The sequence below is a fragment of the Columba livia genome, chromosome 2 (assembly GCF_036013475.1).
Source record: "Columba livia isolate bColLiv1 breed racing homer chromosome 2, bColLiv1.pat.W.v2, whole genome shotgun sequence".
In the NCBI taxonomy this organism is placed as follows: domain Eukaryota; kingdom Metazoa; phylum Chordata; class Aves; order Columbiformes; family Columbidae; genus Columba; species Columba livia.
Genome location: NC_088603.1, coordinates 161805537 through 161827019, shown reverse-complemented (window position 1 = coordinate 161827019; position 21483 = coordinate 161805537). Strand labels below are relative to the sequence as shown.

At 53.6% G+C, this 21483-nt stretch overlaps 4 protein-coding genes across 4 annotated transcripts; all 4 read right to left on the bottom strand.

Annotated features, from left to right (window-relative positions):
- Nucleotides 1-2986: 2986 nt before the first annotated feature.
- Nucleotides 2987-3846, bottom strand: LOC135578741 (feather keratin-like). The gene is made up of 2 exons (XM_065054659.1): nt 3816-3846; nt 2987-3603 (listed from the first exon to the last, which is right to left on the bottom strand). The coding sequence occupies exon 2, from the start codon at nt 3581-3583 to the stop codon at nt 3281-3283; it is 303 nt and encodes a 100-aa protein (XP_064910731.1). The 5' UTR covers nt 3584-3603; nt 3816-3846; the 3' UTR covers nt 2987-3280.
- Nucleotides 3847-10024: 6178 nt separating this feature from the next.
- On the bottom strand, nt 10025-10885 carry LOC135578742 (feather keratin 1-like). The gene is made up of 2 exons (XM_065054660.1): nt 10855-10885; nt 10025-10641 (listed from the first exon to the last, which is right to left on the bottom strand). The coding sequence occupies exon 2, from the start codon at nt 10619-10621 to the stop codon at nt 10319-10321; it is 303 nt and encodes a 100-aa protein (XP_064910732.1). The 5' UTR covers nt 10622-10641; nt 10855-10885; the 3' UTR covers nt 10025-10318.
- Nucleotides 10886-14387: 3502 nt separating this feature from the next.
- LOC135578887 (feather keratin 1-like) lies at nt 14388-15235 on the bottom strand. The gene is made up of 2 exons (XM_065055260.1): nt 15203-15235; nt 14388-14988 (listed from the first exon to the last, which is right to left on the bottom strand). The coding sequence occupies exon 2, from the start codon at nt 14966-14968 to the stop codon at nt 14666-14668; it is 303 nt and encodes a 100-aa protein (XP_064911332.1). The 5' UTR covers nt 14969-14988; nt 15203-15235; the 3' UTR covers nt 14388-14665.
- Nucleotides 15236-20388: 5153 nt separating this feature from the next.
- LOC135578740 (feather keratin-like) lies at nt 20389-21257 on the bottom strand. The gene is made up of 2 exons (XM_065054658.1): nt 21225-21257; nt 20389-21011 (listed from the first exon to the last, which is right to left on the bottom strand). The coding sequence occupies exon 2, from the start codon at nt 20989-20991 to the stop codon at nt 20689-20691; it is 303 nt and encodes a 100-aa protein (XP_064910730.1). The 5' UTR covers nt 20992-21011; nt 21225-21257; the 3' UTR covers nt 20389-20688.
- Nucleotides 21258-21483: the final 226 nt, after the last annotated feature.

Below are 21483 nucleotides of genomic sequence, written 5' to 3'. Positions count from 1 at the left end.
CTCAGATTTTGTCCCCTCATGCAGTTGAGGAGGGGGAGTGATAGAGCAGCTTGGTGGGCACCTGCCATCCAGCCAAGGTCAAGCCAGCCCAGAGCCCCATCTTGCCAGCAGAGCAGGGTCACAGGCTTGTTCCTGCTCCTGGTCCTCAGTGCCCCAGGCTGTGCCTCAGGGACCCCACACTGAGGGGGACGGTGACCTCACAAAGGGGCTTTCTGTGTGACCTCAGAGCACAGGGAGGGTTGCTTTATGTCCCGCACAGCAAGGTGAGATAGACGTCTGGGGACTCCTGCGTAGGTGGAGTTGGGACTGTGGGGCCAGGGGGACAGTGCAACAAGGACCCACACTTGGGTCAGCTGAGGACCCCACAGCAAGGGGGTGGTGACCCAGCATGTGTTGCCCGGGGTCCTGGCAGCAAGGGGACGCAGGATAAAGGACTCTGTGGTTTTGTCCCTGGAACCTGACCGTGAGTGAAGATGGGGTCATGGGCACTGCCAGGTGGTTGGGCTGGGGACCACAGCAAGGGGGGGCCATGACAGGGACCCCACATGGATGCCTTGGCACCTCTAGAGCAGGCAAGCAGTGCAGGGTCTGTTGATGTATTTACTGATCACAGTTTTTTGGGGTGTTATTTAATCAGGACAATTTCTCTCCTTCTTACTCTTCCAAGTCCCCTGAACTACACTAGTCTGAGGTCTTTGTATTGTAAAAGAAGTGTTGATTTTGAGGTCCTGAAAGGCACCTTCTGGAACATTCCAGGTGCTTCTATAGTGCCTGTAAGCTGCCCACTGATTGGCAGGTAAACTACCTGTGGCTTGATGGTAAGGATGTTATCTGTCCCCTGACTGGCTGGTCAGTGAGTGCTGAGGCAGTGCCTGGCTGTGGGGAGGGGAGGCTGCGACTGGGGGCTGAGGCTGGTGAGGTCTGGGAGAGCTGGTGAGGCCGGTGAGAGGCCCAGGGGAGCGGGACCGGCAGGCAGGGGAGGCTGGTGAGTGACGGCTTTGGGGGTGAATGTGGGGTGAGCGCCGAGGGGTGGGGCCATTTCTGTGTGCAGTGTTTGTGGGGCCAGAGTGGGACTGGGCGTAGCGCAGGGGCAATGGGAGGTGTGTGTGGTGTGCGGGGCTGTGAAGCTGAGAACCTTGAGGGGATGTTTGCATGGGAAAGGGTTGGGGAAGCAGAACAAACGGGACCATAGCAATCCAGTTGGAAGGGACCAGTAGTGACCATGTAGTCCCACTGCCCGAGCACATCAGGGCTCAGTAAAAGATAAAGCGTGGTGTTAAGAGCAGTGTCCAAATGCCTCTGAAACACTGACAAGCTTGGGGTATCGACCACCTCTCTAGGAAGCCTGTTCCACTGTTTGACCACTGTCCCTGTAAATAAATGTTTCTAATGTCAATTTTAAACCTGCAGTGGTGCAGCTTTGATCCATTCCCATGTGTCCTGTCACTGGATCTGATGGAGAAGAGGTCAGCACCTCCCTCTCCACGTTCCTCCTCAGGAAGCTGCAGAGAGTAATGAGGTCGCCCCTCAGCCTCCTTCTGTCCAAACTAGACCAACCCACTGTCCTCAGTTGCTCCTTTAGGACATGCCTTCCAGATCTTCGTACAACTTTGTTACCCTCCTGTGGGTGCTTTCAAGTACCTTGACATTCGTCTTAAATACCTCGCACAACACCTCACAATATTCCGCCCATTCGGATAGATCAAAACCTTTACTAAAATCCAGAAAAGCTACGTCCACCATCTTCCCTTCATGCACGAGGCAGGTGACCTTATTGTAGAAGGAAAGGAAATCACTTACACAGGACGTAGTGAGCCCCTGTTGACTGTACCTGATGATTACATTGCCCTTAAATGCCTTTCAGCATAACTCGGTTGCACCTTCTCCATAATTTTCCAGGTCCTGTGGTCAGACTAACAGGTCTGCAGATTCCTGGCTTTTCACTCACGCCCTTTTTACAAACTGGAATAACGTTGGCTGGCTTGCAGTGAGTGAGAACATCTCTGGAGTCCCAAGATGTGTCGTGAGTGTCGTGAGGGTTGTTCACCGCATGAGCAGTGTCTGTCGGTGAGGAAGATGAGGTGGGGCAGGAAGGGTCTCTGTGTGTGTGTGTTGATGGTGCTGGAGCACCTGGCAGGCAAGAGGCAGGTTGGGCCAGTGCAGGGCTGGGCTGGTGGAGCCGGTGAGTCCAGTGGACTCATATCTGCCCCCTAGAAAGGGGGATGTTGTGTATATGGATCTGTATAAATCTGTGGGAAAATGTGGTTTAAACACACGTTTGACGATGGAGCTTCCTGATTTCCGTGGCCACAGAGGAGTCTCATGGACCTGAGCAAGGGGAGAGGCCAAGTCCTGTTCTGGGGAGGACTCAGAGCTGGCAGCAGGAATGACTGCGGGACAGTTGAACAGAAAACAGCTTGTCAGAGAAGGGTCTTGTGGTTCTGGTGGAGAAGAAATGGGCCCTAAGCTGGAAATCAACCCTCTACGCAATAGGGGCCATCAAGTCTCCAGGGCAGCATTGAGAAAAGACTTGACAGGAGGTTAAGGAAGGTGGCTGTTCTTCTCTCCTCAGCACTGGTGAGGTCCCATGTGGAGTCCTGCGTGCAGGACTGAGTTCCCCAGTGGAAGAAGGACATGGATGTGTTAGTGCAGTTTAATGAAGATGCTAAAGGGTCTGGAACATCTTCCACCGGAGGAGAGGCTGAGAGAGCTGGGGAAGAGAGTTAATGATGTGTGTGCTGGCATGATCTTGTCCAAGATGTGCACAGGGAAGCGTTGTCATGTGGAAGGCTCTGCTTGAGCCAGGGATGGGTTTGTGTCACATCCTGGAAGCCAGGGGGCACTGGTGGTGGTGGTGGTGGCATATTTCCTGGAAGAGGTCGTGTTATTCTTTTCCACCCACCATGATTGGCTATTGAGTCCTGGTTGTTCTCAAGTGAAGTTGGATGAGCCGTAGGAGAAAAAGACAATAGGCTGCATCTCAAGCTGGGTTGAAGGAGAACTTTATTGAGGGAGAAAAGTGAAAAGGCAGGAGTGCCAAGTGGAACAGCACAAGTCTGAGGTGCAAAGAAAGATGTGGGAGAAGAGGACAAGAACCGTCATCAAGGTACGCAGGCAGCCCAGGCTGGCAAGTGCCCAGCTTCCGTGCTTGGTGCCTGCAGACGAGGAGCCGTGGACAGCAGGTCCATGTGCCAGGAAGGGCCTAGAGGTGCATGTCCTGAATGTGTGGCGTGGCTTCCAGGGTGTGTGTGGTTGGCATCACGGGTGGTGGCGAGAGCCCTTAGCAGATGTATCCACCCCTTCTGCCACCGAAGCAGCCCAGGCCTCCAAAGCCATAGCCAAAAGCGCCGGAGTTGATGGCAACTCCCTGAGCGCCGAGTTCGTTGCCCACGGCAGCAGATGCGGAGGATCCGACGGCGGTGCTCTGGGGGTGGGAGGTGAGGATGGGTCCTGGCAGGGTGACCAGCACGGCGGGAGGCTGGATGACGACACGGGAGTCCTGGCACTGCAGGGAACAGGGCTCGTTGCAGCTGTTGGCCAGCGGGGTGGGTCCGCAGGGGCGGCAGACGTCGTAGCAGGCCATGTGTGTGGTGTGGAGGGGCCCTGGAAGGGACGAGAGGCTGTTGAGCAAGCGCAGGGGCGTGGGGGTGCGAGGAGCGGTATTGCAGGAGGGCGAGGGAGTGGGGAGGCTGGTGTGGGGCTGTGGGGAGCGTGGCGGTGGGGAGGCGTGAGGGCTGCTGAGGCTGGGGCAGAGCGTGCTGGAAGAGAGGGGCCAGGCGGGGCAGGAGAAGGAGGGGAAGGGGGTTGAGGCTCACCTTGTTGAGCGCGGAGGGAGGAGAAGGCGTCAGGAGAAGTGTGTGAGGGAGAGAGGCGCTGGGCCGGCTTTTATGCTGGTCCCCGAGGGGCGGGACAGCCTTTGCGCATGGCGACAATTTGCAGCCAGCAGCTGTCTGATGCCACAGCCTGGCCAGGAATGAGGAGGGTGTGTTTTCCTTCCCGCAATGCTCCAATTTCTTGTTCTTCTCTTGAGGACGTGTACACTTGGCCTTGGTGGCAGCTTTGAAGTGCGAGCATTAGAGGCCAAAGACTTGGCGTTGCTGGCGCGTGTCACGTCGGGCAGAGGATGCGGCAGAAGCGTAGGAGATGTGGGGTGTCATCACTGAGGTCATCCCACAGCACTCGTGTGGTTTGCGGTTGCATTGTGTGGAGGGCGCCTCATTTTCTCACAGCCCTGGCAGGCTGCTCTGGGCTCTGGAGCTCTGACGAGCATGAGGAGTTGCCTCTTATGTGGTCTTTGGTCTCTCCCTTCTTTGCCAACATCTCTCTAAGCCTGTCTTTAGGCCTGGCTTCCCTGATTGGGTTTGATCTGTTTGTGTCTTGGTGCCCGTCTTGCTTTTCAACTTGTAGCTGTGTGGATTTGTTATATGACACAAGGTTTTGGAGCAAGAGAGCTGCAGGGGTGGTTTCTGAGGTAAGGTTCTCAAAGGTTCTGTAATGTTCATAGAGAGTCCCTATGTGCAGAAATATGAAGCTGTGGGGAAGAACACCATCCAGGTTAAACAGAGAACTTTAGCTGGATCTCAGGGAAAACAGAGTTTATGACTTTTACAGGAAGGGGCAGGTATCTCAGGAGGACTACAGGGATGTCATGAGGTTATGCAGGCGGAAAATTAGAATTGGGAATGTGCAAGTACAACATAATCTGGGTACAGTTGTAAAATACAAGAATTTTTTTCCAGACATACATTATCAACAAAAGGAGGGCTAATGAGAATCTCCATCCTTCACTGGATGTGGGGGCACTCACGCAGAGCAAAGGATGAGGAAAATTCATACTTTCTACGCCTCAGTCTTTCTAATAAGACCAGTTGTTCTCTGGACACCAAGCCTCTGATGTAGAAGACATGGAGCAGAACAAACCCCCAGAATCCACAGGGAAATGGTTGGAAACCTCCTAAACCAGTTAGACACACACTGACCTATGGGGCTTGATGGGATCCAGCCAAGGGAACTGAGGGAGCTGGCGGAGGCGCTCACCAAGCCACTTTGCATCATTTATCTGCAGTCCTGGCTCACCAGGGAGGTCCCACTTGACTGGAGGTTGGCAAATGTGCTGCTTATATAAGATGAAGGGACAGAAGGAGGATCTGGGGATCTGCAGACCTGTCAGTCTGACCTTGGTACCAGGGCAGGTCATGGAGCAGATCATGTTGAGTGACATCACACTTCATGTACGGGACAAGCAGGCGATCAGGCCCAGTCAGGATGGGGTGATGAAAGGCAGGTCCTGCTTGAGCAACCTGATCTCCTTCTCTGACAAGGTGACCCACTTAGTGGATGAGAGAATGGCTGTGGATGTTGTCCACCTGGAGTTTATTAAAGCCTTTGACACTGATTCAACTGGAGAAAGTGGCTGCTCATGGCTTGGACAGGTGTATCCTTCACTGGCAAAAAACCTGGCTGGATGGCTGGGCCCAAATAGCTGTGGTGACTGGAGTTAAATCCAGTTGGTGGCTGCTCACAAGTGGTGTTCCCCAGGGCTCAGTGCTGGGACCAGTTCTGTTTAAAATCTGTCTCCATGGTCTGATGAGGGGATCGAGTGGACCCTCGGTAAGCGTAGCCTGGAGAAAGGGAGGCAGAGGGGAGACTTTCTCGCTGTCTATAACTACCTGAAAGGAGGTTGTAGTGAGGTAGGCGTCAGTGTTTTTCCTAAGGAACAAGGAACAGGACAAGAGAAAATGGCCTCAAGCTGCACCAGGGGAGATTTACATTGGATATTAGGGAAAATTATTCACCAATACTGTTGTCAAGCATTGACTGCCCAGGGTAGTGGTGGAGTCATCATCCCTGGATGTGTTTAAAAGATGTGTAAATGTGGTGCTTGGGGACATGGTTTAGTGGTGACCTTGGTATTGCTTGGTTAACACTTGGGTTTGATGATCTTAAAGGTCTTTTGTACCTGAAACAATTCTTTGATTCTATTCAATGGCACCAGCCAGCTCCAACCAGACTGGTTGATGGTGAAACCTGAGCCAAGCAGCAAGGGTGGTAGCACAAATATGTGAACACCTTTAAGAAGGGGGAAAAGGACTGCAAAATTGTAACTGGAAGAGAGCGGTTATATATGTGAGAGAAAAATCTCTGCAGACAGCAAGTTCAGTGAAGAAGGAGGTGCAGGATGAGCTCCTGGTGCTGGAGCAGAGGTTCCCCTGCAGCCCGTTGTGAACCCCACGCTGGAGCAGATTGTCCCACTGCAGCCTCTGGAGATCTCCCTGTCCTTACAAAGACTCAGGAGCCTTTCCTCAGATTTTCTCCCCTCATACAGTTGAGGAGGGGGAGTGATAGAGCAGCTTGGTGGGCACCTGCCATCCAGCCAAGGTCAAGCCAGCCCAGAGCCCCATCTTGCCAGCAGAGCAGGGTCACAGGCTTGTTCCTGCTCCTGGTCCTCAGTGCCCCAGGCTGTGCCTCAGGGTCCCCACACTGAGGGGGACGATGACCTCACAAAGGGGCTTTCTGTGTGACCTTAGAGCACAGGGGTGGTTGCTTGGTGTCCCCTGCACTGGTGCTCCATGGACCCTGCAGCAGGGAGGCTGGTGGTCCAGAGACCCCCTGCATGGGTCACTGTGTCACCCTGCTATGAAGATGGGATGCTCTACCCCGGGCTCCACCCTGTAACAAGGTGAGACAGTGGCCGGTTACTCCCTTGTAGGTGGAGCAGGGACTGTTCATCCAGGCTCACAGTGCAACAAGGACCCACACCTGGGTCAGTTGAGGACCCTACAGCAAGGGCGTTGTGACCTGGGTACCTTGTCTGGTTTGTACGGGTTCCTGGCAGGAAGGGGAGATGTGGAGATGGGATCCCACATGGGTGGACCTGAGAACCTGCAGGCCAGGCAAAAAGTGCAGTGTCTGTTGATATATATTGATTTAGTTAATTTTTTTCAGCGGCGTTGGTATTTAATCAGGGCATTTTCACACCCTCTTGCTCCTCTTAAGTCCCCAGCTGCTGTCCTGCGAGGCCTTTGGTTTAGTTTTCAGCAGCATTTCTACTCATTCATTTCCTTGTTCACCCACCAGCCCTCCCAGCAGTTGTTTTGTGTTTGTCTGCTGAAGATTATCTATTTATTCTAGTGGCGCTGTTGATTTTCAAGTCCTGACAGGCACCTTCTGGAACCTTCCAGGGGCTTCTAGAGCAGCTGGTGCCTGTCAGCTGCCCTCAATGGTCAAATTGTTATCTGCCCCCTGATTGGCAGGTTGTTACCTGCTGCCTGAAGGTCAGTCTGTTACCTGCCCCCTGACTGGCTGGTCAGTGAGTGCTGAGGCAGTGCCTGGCTGTGGGGAGGGGAGGCTGCGACTGGGGGCTGAGGCTGGTGAGGTCTGGGAGAGCTGGTGAGGCCGGTGAGAGGCCCAGGGGAGCGGGACCGGCAGGCAGGGGAGGCTGGTGAGTGACGGCTTTGGGGGTGAATGTGGGGTGAGCGCCGAGGGGTGGGGCCATTTCTGTGTGCAGGGTTTGTGGGGCCAGAGTGGGACTGGGCGTAGTGGAGGGGCAATGGGAGGCGTGCGTGGTGTGCGGGGCTGTGCGCCTGAGAACCTAGTGGGGATGTTTGTATGGGAAAGGGTTGGTGAAGGAGAATAGATGACGCTACAGTGCTCCAGTTGGAAGGGACAGTGATTATTGAGTCCAAATTCCTGACCACATCAGGGCTCAGTAGACGTTACAGTATGGTATTAAGAGCAGTGTCCAAATGCCTCAGAAGCACCGACAGTCTCGGGGTATCGAACACCTCTCTAGGAAGCTTCTTCCAGTCTTTGACCACCAGCTCAGTGAAGAAATATTTCCTAATGTCAAGTCTAAACTTGCAGTGGTGCAGATTTGAACCATTCCTGTGTGTCCTGTCACTGGATCTGATGGAGAAGAGCTCAGCACCTCCCTCTCCACGTCCCCTCCTCAGGAAGCCTCAGAGAGCAATGAGGTCGCCCCTCAGCCTCCCTCTCTCCAATCTAGACTAAGTCATTGTCCTCAGCTGTTCCTCTAGGACTTGCCTTACATCCCTTTGAGCGACTTTGATGCCGTCCTCTGGATGCTTTCAAGCACTTTGAGATCCTTTGTAAATTGTGGGGTCCAGAAGTTCCCACAGTACTCAAGATGAGGCCACACCAGCACAGAATACAATGAGATAATAATCTCTTTGAGCTGCTGGTGATTCTGTGGTTGAAGCTTCCCGGGATGGGTTTTGTGCTCTTGACTGCCAGGGCACACACTGCTGGCTCATGTTCAGCGGCTGTCAGCCAGTACTCCAGATCCCTTTCTGCAGGGCTGCTCTCCAGCCACTCTTCTCCCAGTCTGTACTTGTGTCCAGAATTGCTTCATTTCATGTGAAGGATTTGGCATTTGTTCCTTTTACATTTCATGCAATTGATGTTTGCCCATTGTTCTGATCAAGGCCTCTTGTACCTCAAGAGAATCAACAGAACCTCAGAGTTTGGTATCATCAGAAAACTTGCTAATGATGCAATCAGCTTCTTCATGTAGATCGTAGATAAAAATCTGGAAAAGAGCTGGTTCTCGGACCGAGTCCTGAGGAACACCGCCGGTGACCAGTCACCAGCCATGCGTAGCCAGATTGCCTCCAACACTTTGAGCTCTGGCCTTCAGCCAGGTCTTCACACAGTGTACCAGGTGCCTGCTCATCTGACAGCTGGACAACTTGTCCAGAATTACGCATTGATGGATAGAATCAAAAAACATGCTAGAATCAAGAAAAGCTACATCCATTTCCTTCTCTTTATCCACGAGGCAGGTGACCTTATTGTAGAAGAAGATCAAAATAACTAAATGTGACTTCCTCTTAGTGAACACATGTTGACTGCCTGATGGTTGCATTGTCTTTTAATTGTCTCTCAGCAGCACTCAGTTGTTTCTTCTCCATAATTTTCCAGGTCCTGTGGTCAGACTAACAGGTCTGCAGATTCCTGGCTGTTCACTCACGCCCTTTTTACAAACTGGAATAACGTTGGCTGGCTTGCAGTGAGTGAGAAGATCTCTGGAGTCCCGAGATGTGTCGTGAGTGTCGTGAGGGTTGTTCACCGCATGAGCAGTGTCTGTCGGTGAGGAAGATGAGGTGGGGCAGGAAGGGTCTCTGTGCGTGTGTGTTGATGGTGCTGGAGCACCTGGCAGGCAAGAGGCAGGTTGGGCCAGTACAGGGCTGGGCTGGTGGAGCCAGTGAGTCCGGTGGACTCACATCTGTTTTCTAGAAAGGGGGATGTTGTTTATATGGATCTGTATAAATCTGTGGGAAAATGTGTTTTAAACACACATTTGCCGATGGAGCTTCCTGATTTCCCTGGTCACAGGGGAGTCTCATGGAGCTGAGCAAGGGGAGAGGCCAAGTCCTGTTCTGGGGAGGACTCAGAGCTGGTAGCAGGAATGACTGGGGGACAGTTGAACAGAAAACAGCTTGTCAGAGAAGGGTCTTGTGGTTCTGGTGGAGAAGAAATGGGCCCTAAGCTGGAAGTGAACCCTCTACGCAAAAGGGGCCATCAAGTCTTCAGGGCAGCATTGAGAAAAAACTTGACAGGAGCTTAAGGAAGGTGACTGTTCTTCTCTCCTCAGCACTGGTGAGGTCCCATGTGGAGTCCTGCGTGCAGGACTGAGTTCCCCAGTGGAAGAAAGACATGGATGTGTTAGTGCAGTTTAATGAAGATGCTAAAGGGTCTGGAACATCTTCCACCGGAGGAGAGGCTGAGAGAGGTGGGGAAGAGAGTTATTGATGTGTGTGCTGGCATGATCTTGTCCAAGATGTGCACAGGGAAGCGTTGTCATGTGGAAGGCTCTGCTTGAGCCAGGGATGGGTTTGTGTCAGATCCTGGAAGCCAGTGGGCACTGGTGGTGGTGGCGCCATATTTCCTGGAAGAGGTCGTGTTACTCTTTTCCACCCACCATGATGGGCTATTGAGTCCTGGTTGTTCTCAAGTGAAGTTGGACGAGCCGTGGGAGAAAAAGACAATAGGCTGCATCTCAAGCTGGGTTGAAGGAGAACTTTATTGAGGGAGAAAAGTGAAAAGGCAGGAGTGCCAAGTGGAACAGCACAAGTCTGAGGTGCAAAGAAAGATGTGGGAGAAGAGGAGAAGGACCTTCATCAAGGTACGCAGGCAGCCCAGGCTGGCAACTTCCCTGCTTCCGTGCTTGGTGCCTGCAGACGAGGAGCCATGGACAGCAGGTCCATGTGCCAGGAAGGGCCTAGAGGTGCATGTCCTGAATGTGTGGCGTGGCTTCCAGGGTGTGTGTGGTTGGCATCACGGGTGGTGGCGAGAGCCCTTAGCAGATGTATCCAGCCCTTCTGCCACCGAAGCAGCCCAGGCCTCCGAAGCCGTAGCCAAAAGCGCCGGAGTTGATGGCAACTCCCTGAGCACCGAGTTCATTGCCCACGGCAGCCGATGAAGAGGATCCGACGGCGGTGCTCTGGGGGTGGGAGGTGAGGATGGGTCCTGGCAGGGTGACCACCACGGTGGAAGGCTGGATGAGGACACGGGAGTCCTGGCACTGCAGGGAACAGGGCTCGTTGCAGCTGTTGGCCAGCGGGGTGGGTCCGCAGGGGCGGCAGACATCGTAGCAGGCCATGTGTGTGGTGTGGAGGGGCCCTGGAAGGGACGAGAGGCTGTTGAGCAAGCGCAGGGGCGTGGGGGTGCGAGGAGCGGTGTTGCAGGAGGGCGAGGGAGTGGGGAGGCTGGTGTGGGGCTGTGGGGAGCGTGGCGGTGGGGAGGCGTGAGGGCTGCTGAGGCTGGGGGCAGAGCGTGCTGGAAGAGAGGGGCCAGGCGGGGCAGGAGAAGGAGGGGAAGGGGGTTGAGGCTCACCTTGTTGAGCGCGGAGGGAGGAGAAGGCGTCAGGAGAAGTGTGTGAGGGAGAGAGGCGCTGGGCCGGCTTTTATGCTGGTCCCCGAGGGGCGGGACAGCCTTTGCGCATGGCGACAATTTGCAGCCAGCAGCTCTTTGATGCCACAGCCTGGCCAGGAATGAGGAGGGTGTGTTTTCCTTCCTACAATGCTCCAGTTTCTTGTTCTTGTCTTGAGGACGTGTCCACTCGTCCCTGGCAGCAGCTTTGAAGTGCGAGTATTAGAGGCTGAAGACTTGGCGTTGATGGTGTGTGTCAGGTCGATCACAGGACGCGGCCAAAGAGTAGGAGAGGTGGGGTGTCGTCACTGAGGTCATCCCATGGCACTCGTGTGGTTTGTAATTGCATTGTGTGGATGGGGCCTCATTTCCTGCATAGCTGGAAGAGTGGTCTGGGCTTTGGAGCTGTGGTGGGCTTGAGGGTCTGCCTCTTCCATGGTGTTTGATCCCTCACCTGACTGCTGCCATCTCATTAAGCGTCTCATTAGGCCTGGCCTTTGGTCCTGATTGTGCTCTGTGGTTGTGTTGGTGCCCTATTTCTTGTAAGCTTATAGCTGTGTGTATTAATTTTATGCAGCACTGATTTTTTAGCATATGGGTGTCCTGGTTTTCTTCTGTGAGAAGGTACCAGAAGATTCCCCATGTGTGAGGGACAGTCTCCTGTATGCCAAAAGACAAGCTGGCAGGGAAGCAGACTGGCCTGGCCTTAACTGAGAGGTTTGGCTTGAACTGATGAGAAAAAAGAGAGTTTTTGATGTCTGCCAGGTAAGACAAGATACTCAGGAGGAACACCAGGGTGTTTTGATGTTATTCATTGGGGAAATTAGAAGGGCCAAAGCCCAACTAGAACCTAATCCAGCTCCTGCTATAGAAGACAATACAAACTTATTTCGGTATATTTTTTGCAACAGAAGGAGAGCTAAGGAGAATCTCCAACTTGTAGTGGATTCAGGGAGCAACCCATTTACAATGGATGAGGAAAAGGCCTTGATGCCTTCTTTATTTCAGTCTCTAAGCATAAAACCAGTTGTTCTCCGTGCACCCAGCTCCCTGCGCTGGAAGACGGGGATGGGGCATAGAACAAAGCCCCAGGAATCCAAGGGGAAATCGTTGGTGACCTGCTACACCACTTGGCCCACACACGTGAATGGGGCCAGGTTGGTTCTCCCCAGGAGTTGTGAGAGAGCTGGCTGAGATGCTCCCCAAGCCACTTTGCGTCATATATCATCAGACCTGACTCTCTGGGGAGGTCCCCATTGACTGGAAGTCACCAAATGTGGCACCCGTCTCGAAGAAGGACCGAAAAGAGGATATGGGGAATTACAGATGTGTCAGTTGGACCTTGTTGCTTTGTAAGGTCGTGGAACAGATTATCCTGAGTGCCATCACATGGCAGGTACAGGACCAGCAGGTCATCAGACCTAGTCAGCATGGGTTTATGAAAGGCAGGTCCTGCTTGACCAACCTGATCTCCTGGTATGAACAAGGTTACCCACTTTATTGGATGAGGGAATGGCTGTGTATGCTGTGTAGTAAGATTTTGGTAAAGTCTTTGACATAATTTCTCCTGGAGAAAGTGTCTGCTCATGGCTCGGACAGGCGTAATCTTCACTGGCTAAAACACTGGCTGGATGGCTGTGTTCAGAGAGTTGTGATGACTGGAGTTAAATGCAGTTGGTGGGCGCTCACAAGAGGTGTTCCCTGGGGCTTAGTACTGGGGCCGGTTCTGTTTCTTCGTGATCTCGACCAGGGCATGGAGTGCACCCTTAGTAAGTTTGCAGATGACATCAAGTTGGGCAGGAATGCTGATGTGCTGGACAGTAAGAAAGCTCTAGAAAAGGATCTGGGCTGGCTGGATCGATGATAAGCTGCCAATTGTCTGAGGTTCAACAAGGCCAAGTGTCGGTTTCTGCACGTGCATCACCACCACCCCATGGAACACTAGAGGCTTGGTGGAAGACAGTTTGTAAAGCTGCCTGTTGGAAAAGGACCTGGGCTACTGGTGACCAGCTGGCAGAACATGAGCCAGTGTGTTGCCAGGTGGTCAGGAAGGCCAACAGCATTCTGGCCTGTGTCATCACAATTGTGACCAGCAGGAGCAGGGCAGTGAGCATCCCCCTGTATTTGGTGCTGGTGAGGCTGCACGCAGAATCTGGGGTTCATTTTTGGGCCCCTAATGACAAGAAAGAGCTTGAGGTTCTGCAGCGAATTGAGAAAAGGGGAAGGAATCTTGTGAACAGTCTGGAGCACAGTTGGGATGGGGAGCAGCTGAGGGAGTTGGAGGGTTCAATCTGGAGAACAGGAGGCTGAGGGGAGACCTTCTCGCTCTCTGCAACTGCCTGAAAGGAGGTTGTAGAGGGGCGGGTGTCGGTCTCTTCTCCCAACTGACAGGTCTGGAGAAAGTGGCTTGAAGTTGCCCCAGGGGAGGTTTAGTGTGGTTATTAGGAAAAATGGCGTTTCCTGAAGGGTTTTGGGGCATTGGAACAGGCTGCCCGGGGCAGTGGTGGAGTCACCATCTCTGGAGGTGTGCAGAAGATGCGTAGATGTGGTGCTTGGTGACAGGGGTTAGTGGTAGAATTATGTTAGGTTAATAGTGGTAGACTATTGTTGGGTTAACAGCAGGACTTGTCGATCCAAAAGTTCTTTAGTAGACCAAACATTTCTATGATTCTACAAGACTGGCCAGCCAGCTCCAAGGCAGAGCCACTGCTGGCTAAAGCTGAGCCAGCCAGCAATGGTGGTAGCACCTCTGTGAAAACATGTTTATGAGGGGAAAAAAACTACTTGAGAATAGTAACCGTAAGAGGGGAGGGAATAAATGTGGGAGACAAATCTCAAGAGACACCAAGATCAGCAAAGATGGAGAAGCAGGAGGTGCCCTAGGTTCTGGAGCAGAGATTGCCCTGCAGGCTGTGGTGAAAAACTGGGCTGAAGCAGGTTGTCCCACTGCAGCTGATGGAGATGTCCACAGTGCAGGAGATGTCCACAGTGCAGGAGATGTCCACAGTGCAGGAGATAACCACGTAGAGCCTGTAGAGGACCTGATGCTGTAGCAGGTGGGTGCACCCACAGGAAATGTGATCCTGTAGGAAGCCTGTGTTGGACCACAGACTTGGCAGGACCTGTGAACCTGTGAGGAAAGTCTAAATACTAAATGATTCTGTGATTCTGCTTCTGGTAGAGCCAGAGAGTGATGCTGGGGAAAAAAGATGGTCAAGTGTGTGTTGTCATAGGGAGGTCTCACCAGAGGCATGTTGAGGAGAGTGTTGTCGTGTCAAAATCTTTCTTTGATCCAGTGATGGGCTTGTATAATTTTTTGGAAGACCCCCAGATTCCGGTCTGTGTTCTTGGTGATATAGGTGGTGACATGTTTCCTGGGACAGGTCTTGTGGCCCTTTTCCCCCCTATCCAGTTTGCTTCTTGAGCCAGCCCTGGCTTTGTGCTGGGTGAGGTTGGAAGAGCCTTGAGAGAAGAAAATAAAGTGAGACGTCTCAGGCTGGGATGCAAGAGAAGTTTATTGAGGAAAGAAAAGAGTGAAAAGGCAGGAGCACCAAGGAGAAGGTGGCAAGTATAAGCTGCACGTAGGGTGACCATCAGCTGAGGTTGCTTCTGTGACATAGATCTTGCCAGAGCACCAAGATCTTCCTGGCTCCTTTAGAGGAGGAACCATGGAGAGCAGGCGTACATGCCAAGAAGGGTCCAGAGGTGAGTCCACAATCCATGGCGTAGCTTCAGTGTGGTAGTTGGAGTCCATCAGGGGTGGTGGCGAGGGCCCTTAGCAGATGTATCCAGCCCTTCTGCCGCCAAAGCAGCCCAGGCCTCCGAAGCCGTAGCCGAAAGCGCCGGAGTTGATGGCAACTCCCTGGGCACCGAGTTCGTTGCCCACGGCAGCCGATGAGGAGGATCCGACGGCGGTGCTCTGGGGGTGGGAGGTGAGGATGGGTCCTGGCAGGGTGACCAGCACGGCGGGAGGCTGGATGACGACGCGGGAGTCCTGGCACTGCAGGGAACAGGGCTCGTTGCAGCTGTTGGCCAGCGGGGTGGGTCCGCAGGGGCGGCAGGCGTCGTAGCAGGCCATGTGTGTGGTGTGGAGGAGCCCTGGAAGGGATGAGAGGCTGTTGAGCAAGCGCAGGGGCGTGGGGGTGCGAGGAGCGGTGTTGCAGGAGGGCGAGGGAGTGGGGAGGCTGGTGTGGGGCTGTGGGGAGCGTGGCGGTGGGGAGGCGTGAGGGCTGCTGAGGCTGGGGGCAGAGCGTGCTGGAAGAGAGGGGCCAGGCAGGGCAGGAGAAGGAGGGGAAGGGGGTTTGAGGCTCACCTTGTTGAGCGCGGAGGGAGGAGAAGGCGTCAGGAGAAGTGTGTGAGGGAGAGAGGCGCTGGGCCGGCTTTTATGCTGGTCCCCGAGGGGCGGGACAGCCTTTGCGCATGGCGACAATTTGCAGCCAGCAGCTGTCTGATGCCACAGCCTGGCCAGGAATGAGGAGGGTGTGTTTTCCTTCCTGCAATGCTCCAATTTCTTGTTGTTGTCTTGAGGACGTGTCCACTTGGCCCTGGCAGCAGCTTTGAAGTGCGAGCAGTAGAGGCCAAAGACTTGGCGTTGATGGCGCATGTCAGGGCGGGCAGAGGACGCAGCGAATGCGTAGGAGAAGGTGGGGTGTCGTCAGTGAGGTCATCCCATGGCACTCGTGTGGTTTGCGGGTGCTTTGTGAAGAGGTGGCCTCATTTCCTTTCAGGCCTGGCCAGCTGGTCTTGGCTCTGGAGCTGTGCCAGGCATGTGGAGCTGCCACTAAGATGAGCTTTGGTCTGTTACTCTTTGCTAACATCTCTCTAAGCCTGTCTTTAGGCCTGGATTCCTGATTGGGTTTGATCTGTGCATGTCTTGGTGCCCCTCCTGCTTTTAAGCTTGTATCTGTGTGGATTTGTTATCCAACACAGGGTTTTGGAGCAAGGGAGCTACAGGGGTAGTTTCTGAGATGAGGTTCACAATGATTCTGTAATGTTCGTAGAGAGTCCCCCTGGGCAATAATATGAAGCTATGGGGAAGAAGACCATCCTAGCTAGACAGAGAGCTTTAGCTGGAACTTGGTAAAACAAAGAGAGTTTATGACTTTTACAGGAAGGGGCAGGTAACTCAGGAGGACTACAGGGATGTCATGAGGTTGTGCAGGGAGCAAATTAGGATTGCAAAGACGCTACTACAACAAAATCTGTGTGCTGTTACAAAATAGAATAAAATGATTCTAGACATACATTATCAACCAAAGGAGGGCTAATGAGAATTTCCATCCTTTACTTGTTGTGGGGGCAATCACAGGGCAAAGGATGGGGAAAATGATTTCTTCCCCTTAGTCTTTCAGGTCATGGAGCAGATCATGTTGAGTGACATTACACAGCAAGTACAGGACAACCAGGGGGTCGGGCCCAGTCAGGATGGGGTGATGAAAGGCAGGTCCTGCTTGACCAACCTGATCTCCTTCTATGACAAGGTGACCCACTTAGTGGAGGAGGGAATGGCTGTGGATGTTGTCTACCTAGAGTTTATTAAAGCCTTTGACACTGATTCAACTGGAGAAAGTGGCTGCTCATGGCTTGGACAGGTGTATCCTTCACTGGCAAAAAACCTGGCTGGATGGCTGGGCCCAAATATCTGTGGTGACTGGAGTTAAATCCAGTTGGTGGCTGCTCACAAGTGGTGTTCCCCAGGGCTCAGTGCTGGGGCCAGTTCTGTTTAATATCTGTCTCCATGGTCTGATGAGGGGATCGAGTGGACCCTCGGTAAGCGTAGCCTGGAGAAAGGGAGGCAGAGGGGAGACTGTCTCGCTCTCTGCAACTACCTGAAAGGAGGTTGTAGTGAGGTAGGCGTCAGTGTTTTTCCTAAGGAACAAGGAACAGGACAAGAGAAAATGCCCTCAAGCTGCACCAGGGGAGATTTACATTGGATATTAGGGAAATTTATTCACCAAAATTGTTGTCAAGCATTTACTGCCCAGGGTAGTAGTGGAGTCATGATCCCTGGAGGTGTTTAAAAGATGTGTAGATGTGGTGCTTGAGGACATGGTTTAGTGGTGACCTTGGTATTGCTTGGTAAACACTTGGGATGATGATCTTAAAGGTCTTTTGTACCTGAAACAATTCTTTGATTCTGTTCAAAGGCACCAGCCAGCTCCAACCAGACTGGTTGCTGGTGAAACCTGAGCCAATCAGCAATGGTGGTAGCACAGAGGTGTGAACATCTTTAAGAAGGGGGAAAATGATTGCACAATTGTAACCGGAAGAGAGAGAGGGATGGATGGATGTGATAGAAAAAATCTCTACAACCAGCAAGTTCAGTGAGGAATGAGGTGCAGGATGAGCTCCTGGTGCTGGAGCAGAGATTCCCCTGCAGCCCGTTGTGAACCCCACGCTGGAGCAGATTGTCCCACTGCAGCCTCTGGAGATCTCCCTGTCCTTACAAAGACTCAGGAGCCTTTCCTCAGATTTTCTCCCATCATGCAGTTGAGGAGGGGGAGTGATAGAGCAGCTTGGTGGGCACCTGCCATCCAGCCAAGGTCAAGCCAGCCCAGAGCCCCATCTTGCCAGCAGAGCAGGGTCACAGGCTTGTTCCTGCTCCTGGTCCTCAGTGCCCCAGGCTGTGCCTCAGGGACCCCACACTGAGGGGGACGGTGACCTCACAAAGGGGCTTTCTGTGTGACCTCAGAGCACAGGGAGGGTTGCTTTATGTCCCGCACAGCAAGGTGAGATAGACGTCTGGGGACTCCTGCGTAGGTGGAGTTGGGACTGTGGGGCCAGGGGGACAGTGCAACAAGGACCCACACTTGGGTCAGCTGAGGACCCCACAGCAAGGGGGGGGTGACCCAGCATGTGTTGCCCGGGGTCCTGGCAGCAAGGGGACGCAGGATACAGGACTCCGTGGTTTTGTCCCTGGAACCTGACCGTGAGTGAAGATGGGGTCATGGGCACTGCCAGGTGGTTGGGCTGGGGACCACAGCAAGGGGGGGCCATGACAGGGACCCCACATGGGTGCCCTGGCACCTCTAGAGCAGGCAAGCAGTGCAGGGTCTGTTGATGTATTTACTGATCACAGTTTTTTGGGCTGTTATTTAATCAGGACAATTTCTCTCCATCTTACTCTTCCAAGTCCCCTGAACTACACTAGTCTGAGGTCTTTGTATTGTAAAAGAAGTGTTGATTTTGAGGTCCTGAAAGGCACCTTCTGGAACATTCCAGGTGCTTCTATAGTGCCTGTAAGCTGCCCACTGATTGGCAGGTAAACTACCTGTGGCTTGATGGTAAGGATGTTATCTGTCCCCTGATTGGCAGGTTGTTACCTGCTGCCTGATGGTCAGGTTGTTACCTGTCCCCTGACTGGCTGGTCAGTGAGTGCTGAGGCAGTGCCTGGCTGTGGGGAGGGGAGGCTGCGACTGGGGGCTGAGGCTGGTGAGGTCTGGGAGAGCTGGTGAGGCCGGTGAGAGGCCCAGGGGAGCGGGACCGGCAGGCAGGGGAGGCTGGTGAGTGACGGCTTTGGGGGTGAATGTGGGGTGAGCGCCGAGGGGTGAGGCCATTTCTGTGTGCAGTGTTTGTGGGGCCAGAGTGGGACTGGGCGTAGCGCAGGGGCAATGGGAGGTGTGCGTGGTGCCTGGGGCTGTGAAGCTGAGACCCTTGAGGGGATGTTTGCATGGGAAAGGGTTGGGGAAGCAGAACAAACAGGACCATAGCAAGCCAGTTGGAAGGGACCAGTAGTGACCATGTAGTCCCACTGCCTGAGCACATCAGGGCTGAGTAAAAGATAAAGCGTGGTGTTAAGAGCAGTGTCCAAATGCCTCTGAAACACTGACAAGCTTGGGGTATCGATCACCTCTCTAGGAAGCCTGTTCCACTGTTTGACCACTGTCCCTGTAAATAAATGTTTCTAATGTCAATTTTAAACCTGCAGTGGTGCAGCTTTGATCCATTCCCAAATGTCCTGTCACTGGATCTGATGGAGAAGAGGTCAGCACCTCCCTCTCCATGTCCCCTCCTCAGGAAGCTGTAGAGAGTAATGAGGTCGCCCCTCAGCCTCCTTCTGTCCAAACTAGACCAACCCGCTGTCCTCAGTTGCTCCTTTAGGACATGCCTTCCAGATCTTCGTACAACTTTGTTACCCTCCTGTGGGTGCTTTCAAGTACCTTGACATTCGTCTTAAACACCTCGCACAACACCTCACAATATTCCCCCCATTCGGATAGATCAAAACCTTTACTAAAATCCAGAAAAGCTACGTCCACCATCTTCCCTTCATGCACGAGGCACGTGACCTTTTTGTAGAAGGAAAGGAAATCACTTACACAGGACGTAGTGAGCCCCTGTTGACTGTACCTGATGATTACATTGCCCTTAAATGCCTTTCAGCATAACTTGGTTGCACCTTCTCCATAATTTTCCAGGTCCTGTGGTCAGACTAACAGGTCTGCAGATTCCTGGCTTTTCACTCACACCCTTTTTACAAACTGGAATAACGTTGGCTGGCTTGCAGTGAGTGAGAACATCTCTGGAGTCCCGAGATGTGTCGTGAGTGTTGTGAGGGTTGTTCAGCGCATGAGCAGTGTTTGTTGGTGAGGAAGATGAGGTGGGGCAGGAAGGGTCTCTGTGTGTGTGTGTTGATGGTGCTGGAGCACCTGGCAGGCAAGAGGCAGGTTGGGCCAGTGCAGGGCTGGGCTGGTGGAGCCGGTGAGTCCAGTGGACTCATATCTGCCCCCTAGAAAGGGGGATGTTGTGTATATGGATCTGTATAAATCTGTGGGAAAATGTGGTTTAAACACACGTTTGACGATGGAGCTTCCTGATTTCCGTGGCCACAGAGGAGTCTCATGGACCTGAGCAAGGGGAGAGGCCAAGTCCTGTTCTGGGGAGGACTCAGAGCTGGCAGCAGGAATGACTGGGGGACAGTTGAACAGAAAACAGCTTGTCAGAGAAGGGTCTTGTGGTTCTGGTGGAGAAGAAATGGGCCCTAAGCTGGAAATGAACCCTCTACGCAATAGGGTCCATCAAGTCTCCAGGGCAGCATTGAGAAAAGACTTGACAGGAGGTTAAGGAAGGTGACTGTTCTTCTCTCCTCAGCACTGGTGAGGTCCCATGTGGAGTCCTGCGTGCAGGACTGAGTTCCCCAGTGGAAGAAGGACATGGATGTGTTAGTGCAGTTTAATGAAGATGCTAAAGGGTCTGGAACATCTTCCACCGGAGGAGAGGCTGAGAGAGCTGGGGAAGAGAGTTATTGATGTGTGTGTTGGCATGATCTTGTCCAAGATGTGCACAGGGAAGCGTTCTCATGTGGAAGGCTCTGCTTGAGCCAGGGATGGGTTTGTGTCACATCCTGGAAGCCAGTGGGCACTGGTGGTGGTGGTGGTGGCATATTTCCTGGAAGAGGTCGTGTTATTCTTTTCCACCCACCATGATGGGCTGTTGAGTCCTGGTTGTTCTCAAGTGAAGTTGGACGAGCCGTGGGAGAAAAAGACAATAGGCTGCATCTCAAGCTGGGATGAAGGAGAACTTTATTGAGGGAGAAATGTGAAAAGGCAGGAGTGCCAAGTGGAACAGCACAAGTCTGAGGTGCAAAGAAAGATGTGGGAGAAGAGGAGAAGGACCTTCATCGAGGTACGCAGGCAGCCCAGGCTGGCAACTTCCCTGCTTCCGTGCTTGCTGCCTGCAGACGAGGAGCCATGGACAGCAGGTCCATGTGCCAGGAAGGGCCTAGAGGTGCATGTCCTGAATGTGTGGCGTGGCTTCCAGGGTGTGTGTGGTTGGCATCACGGGTGGTGGCGAGAGCCCTTAGCAGATGTAGCCACCCCTTCTGCCACCAAAGCAGCCCAGGCCTCCGAAGCCGTAGCCAAAAGCGCCGGAGTTGATGGCAACTCCCTGGGCACCGAGTTCGTTGCCCACGGCAGCCGATGCGGAGGATCCGACGGCGGTGCTCTGGGGGTGGGAGGTGAGGATGGGTCCTGGCAGGGTGACCAGCACGGCGGGAGGCTGGATGACGACGCGGGAGTCCTGGCACTGCAGGGAACAGGGCTCGTTGCAGCTGTTGGCCAGCGGGGTGGGTCCGCAGGGGCGGCAGACGTCGTAGCAGGCCATGTGTGTGGTGTGGAGGGGCCCTGGAAGGGACGAGAGGCTGTTGAGCAAGCGCAGGGGTGTGGGGGTGCGAGGAGCGGTGTTGCAGGAGGGCGAGGGAGTGGGGAGGCTGGTGTGGGGCTGTGGGGAGCGTGGCGGTGGGGAGGCGTGAGGGCTGCCGAGGCTGGGGGCAGAGCGTGCTGGAAGAGAGGGGCCAGGCGGGGCAGGAGAAGGAGGGGAAGGGGGTTGAGGCTCACCTTGTTGAGCGCGGAGGGAGGAGAAGGCGTCAGGAGAAGTCTGTGAGGGAGAGAGGCGCTGGGCCGGCTTTTATGCTGGTCCCCGAGGGGCGGGACAGCCTTTGCGCATGGCGACAATTTGCAGCCAGCAGCTCTTTGATGCCACAGCCTGGCCAGGAATGAGGAGGGTGTGTTTTCCTTCCCACAATGCTCCAATTTCTTGTTCTTGTCTTAAGGATGTGTCCACTTGGCCCTGGCAGCAGCTTTGAAGTGCGAGTAT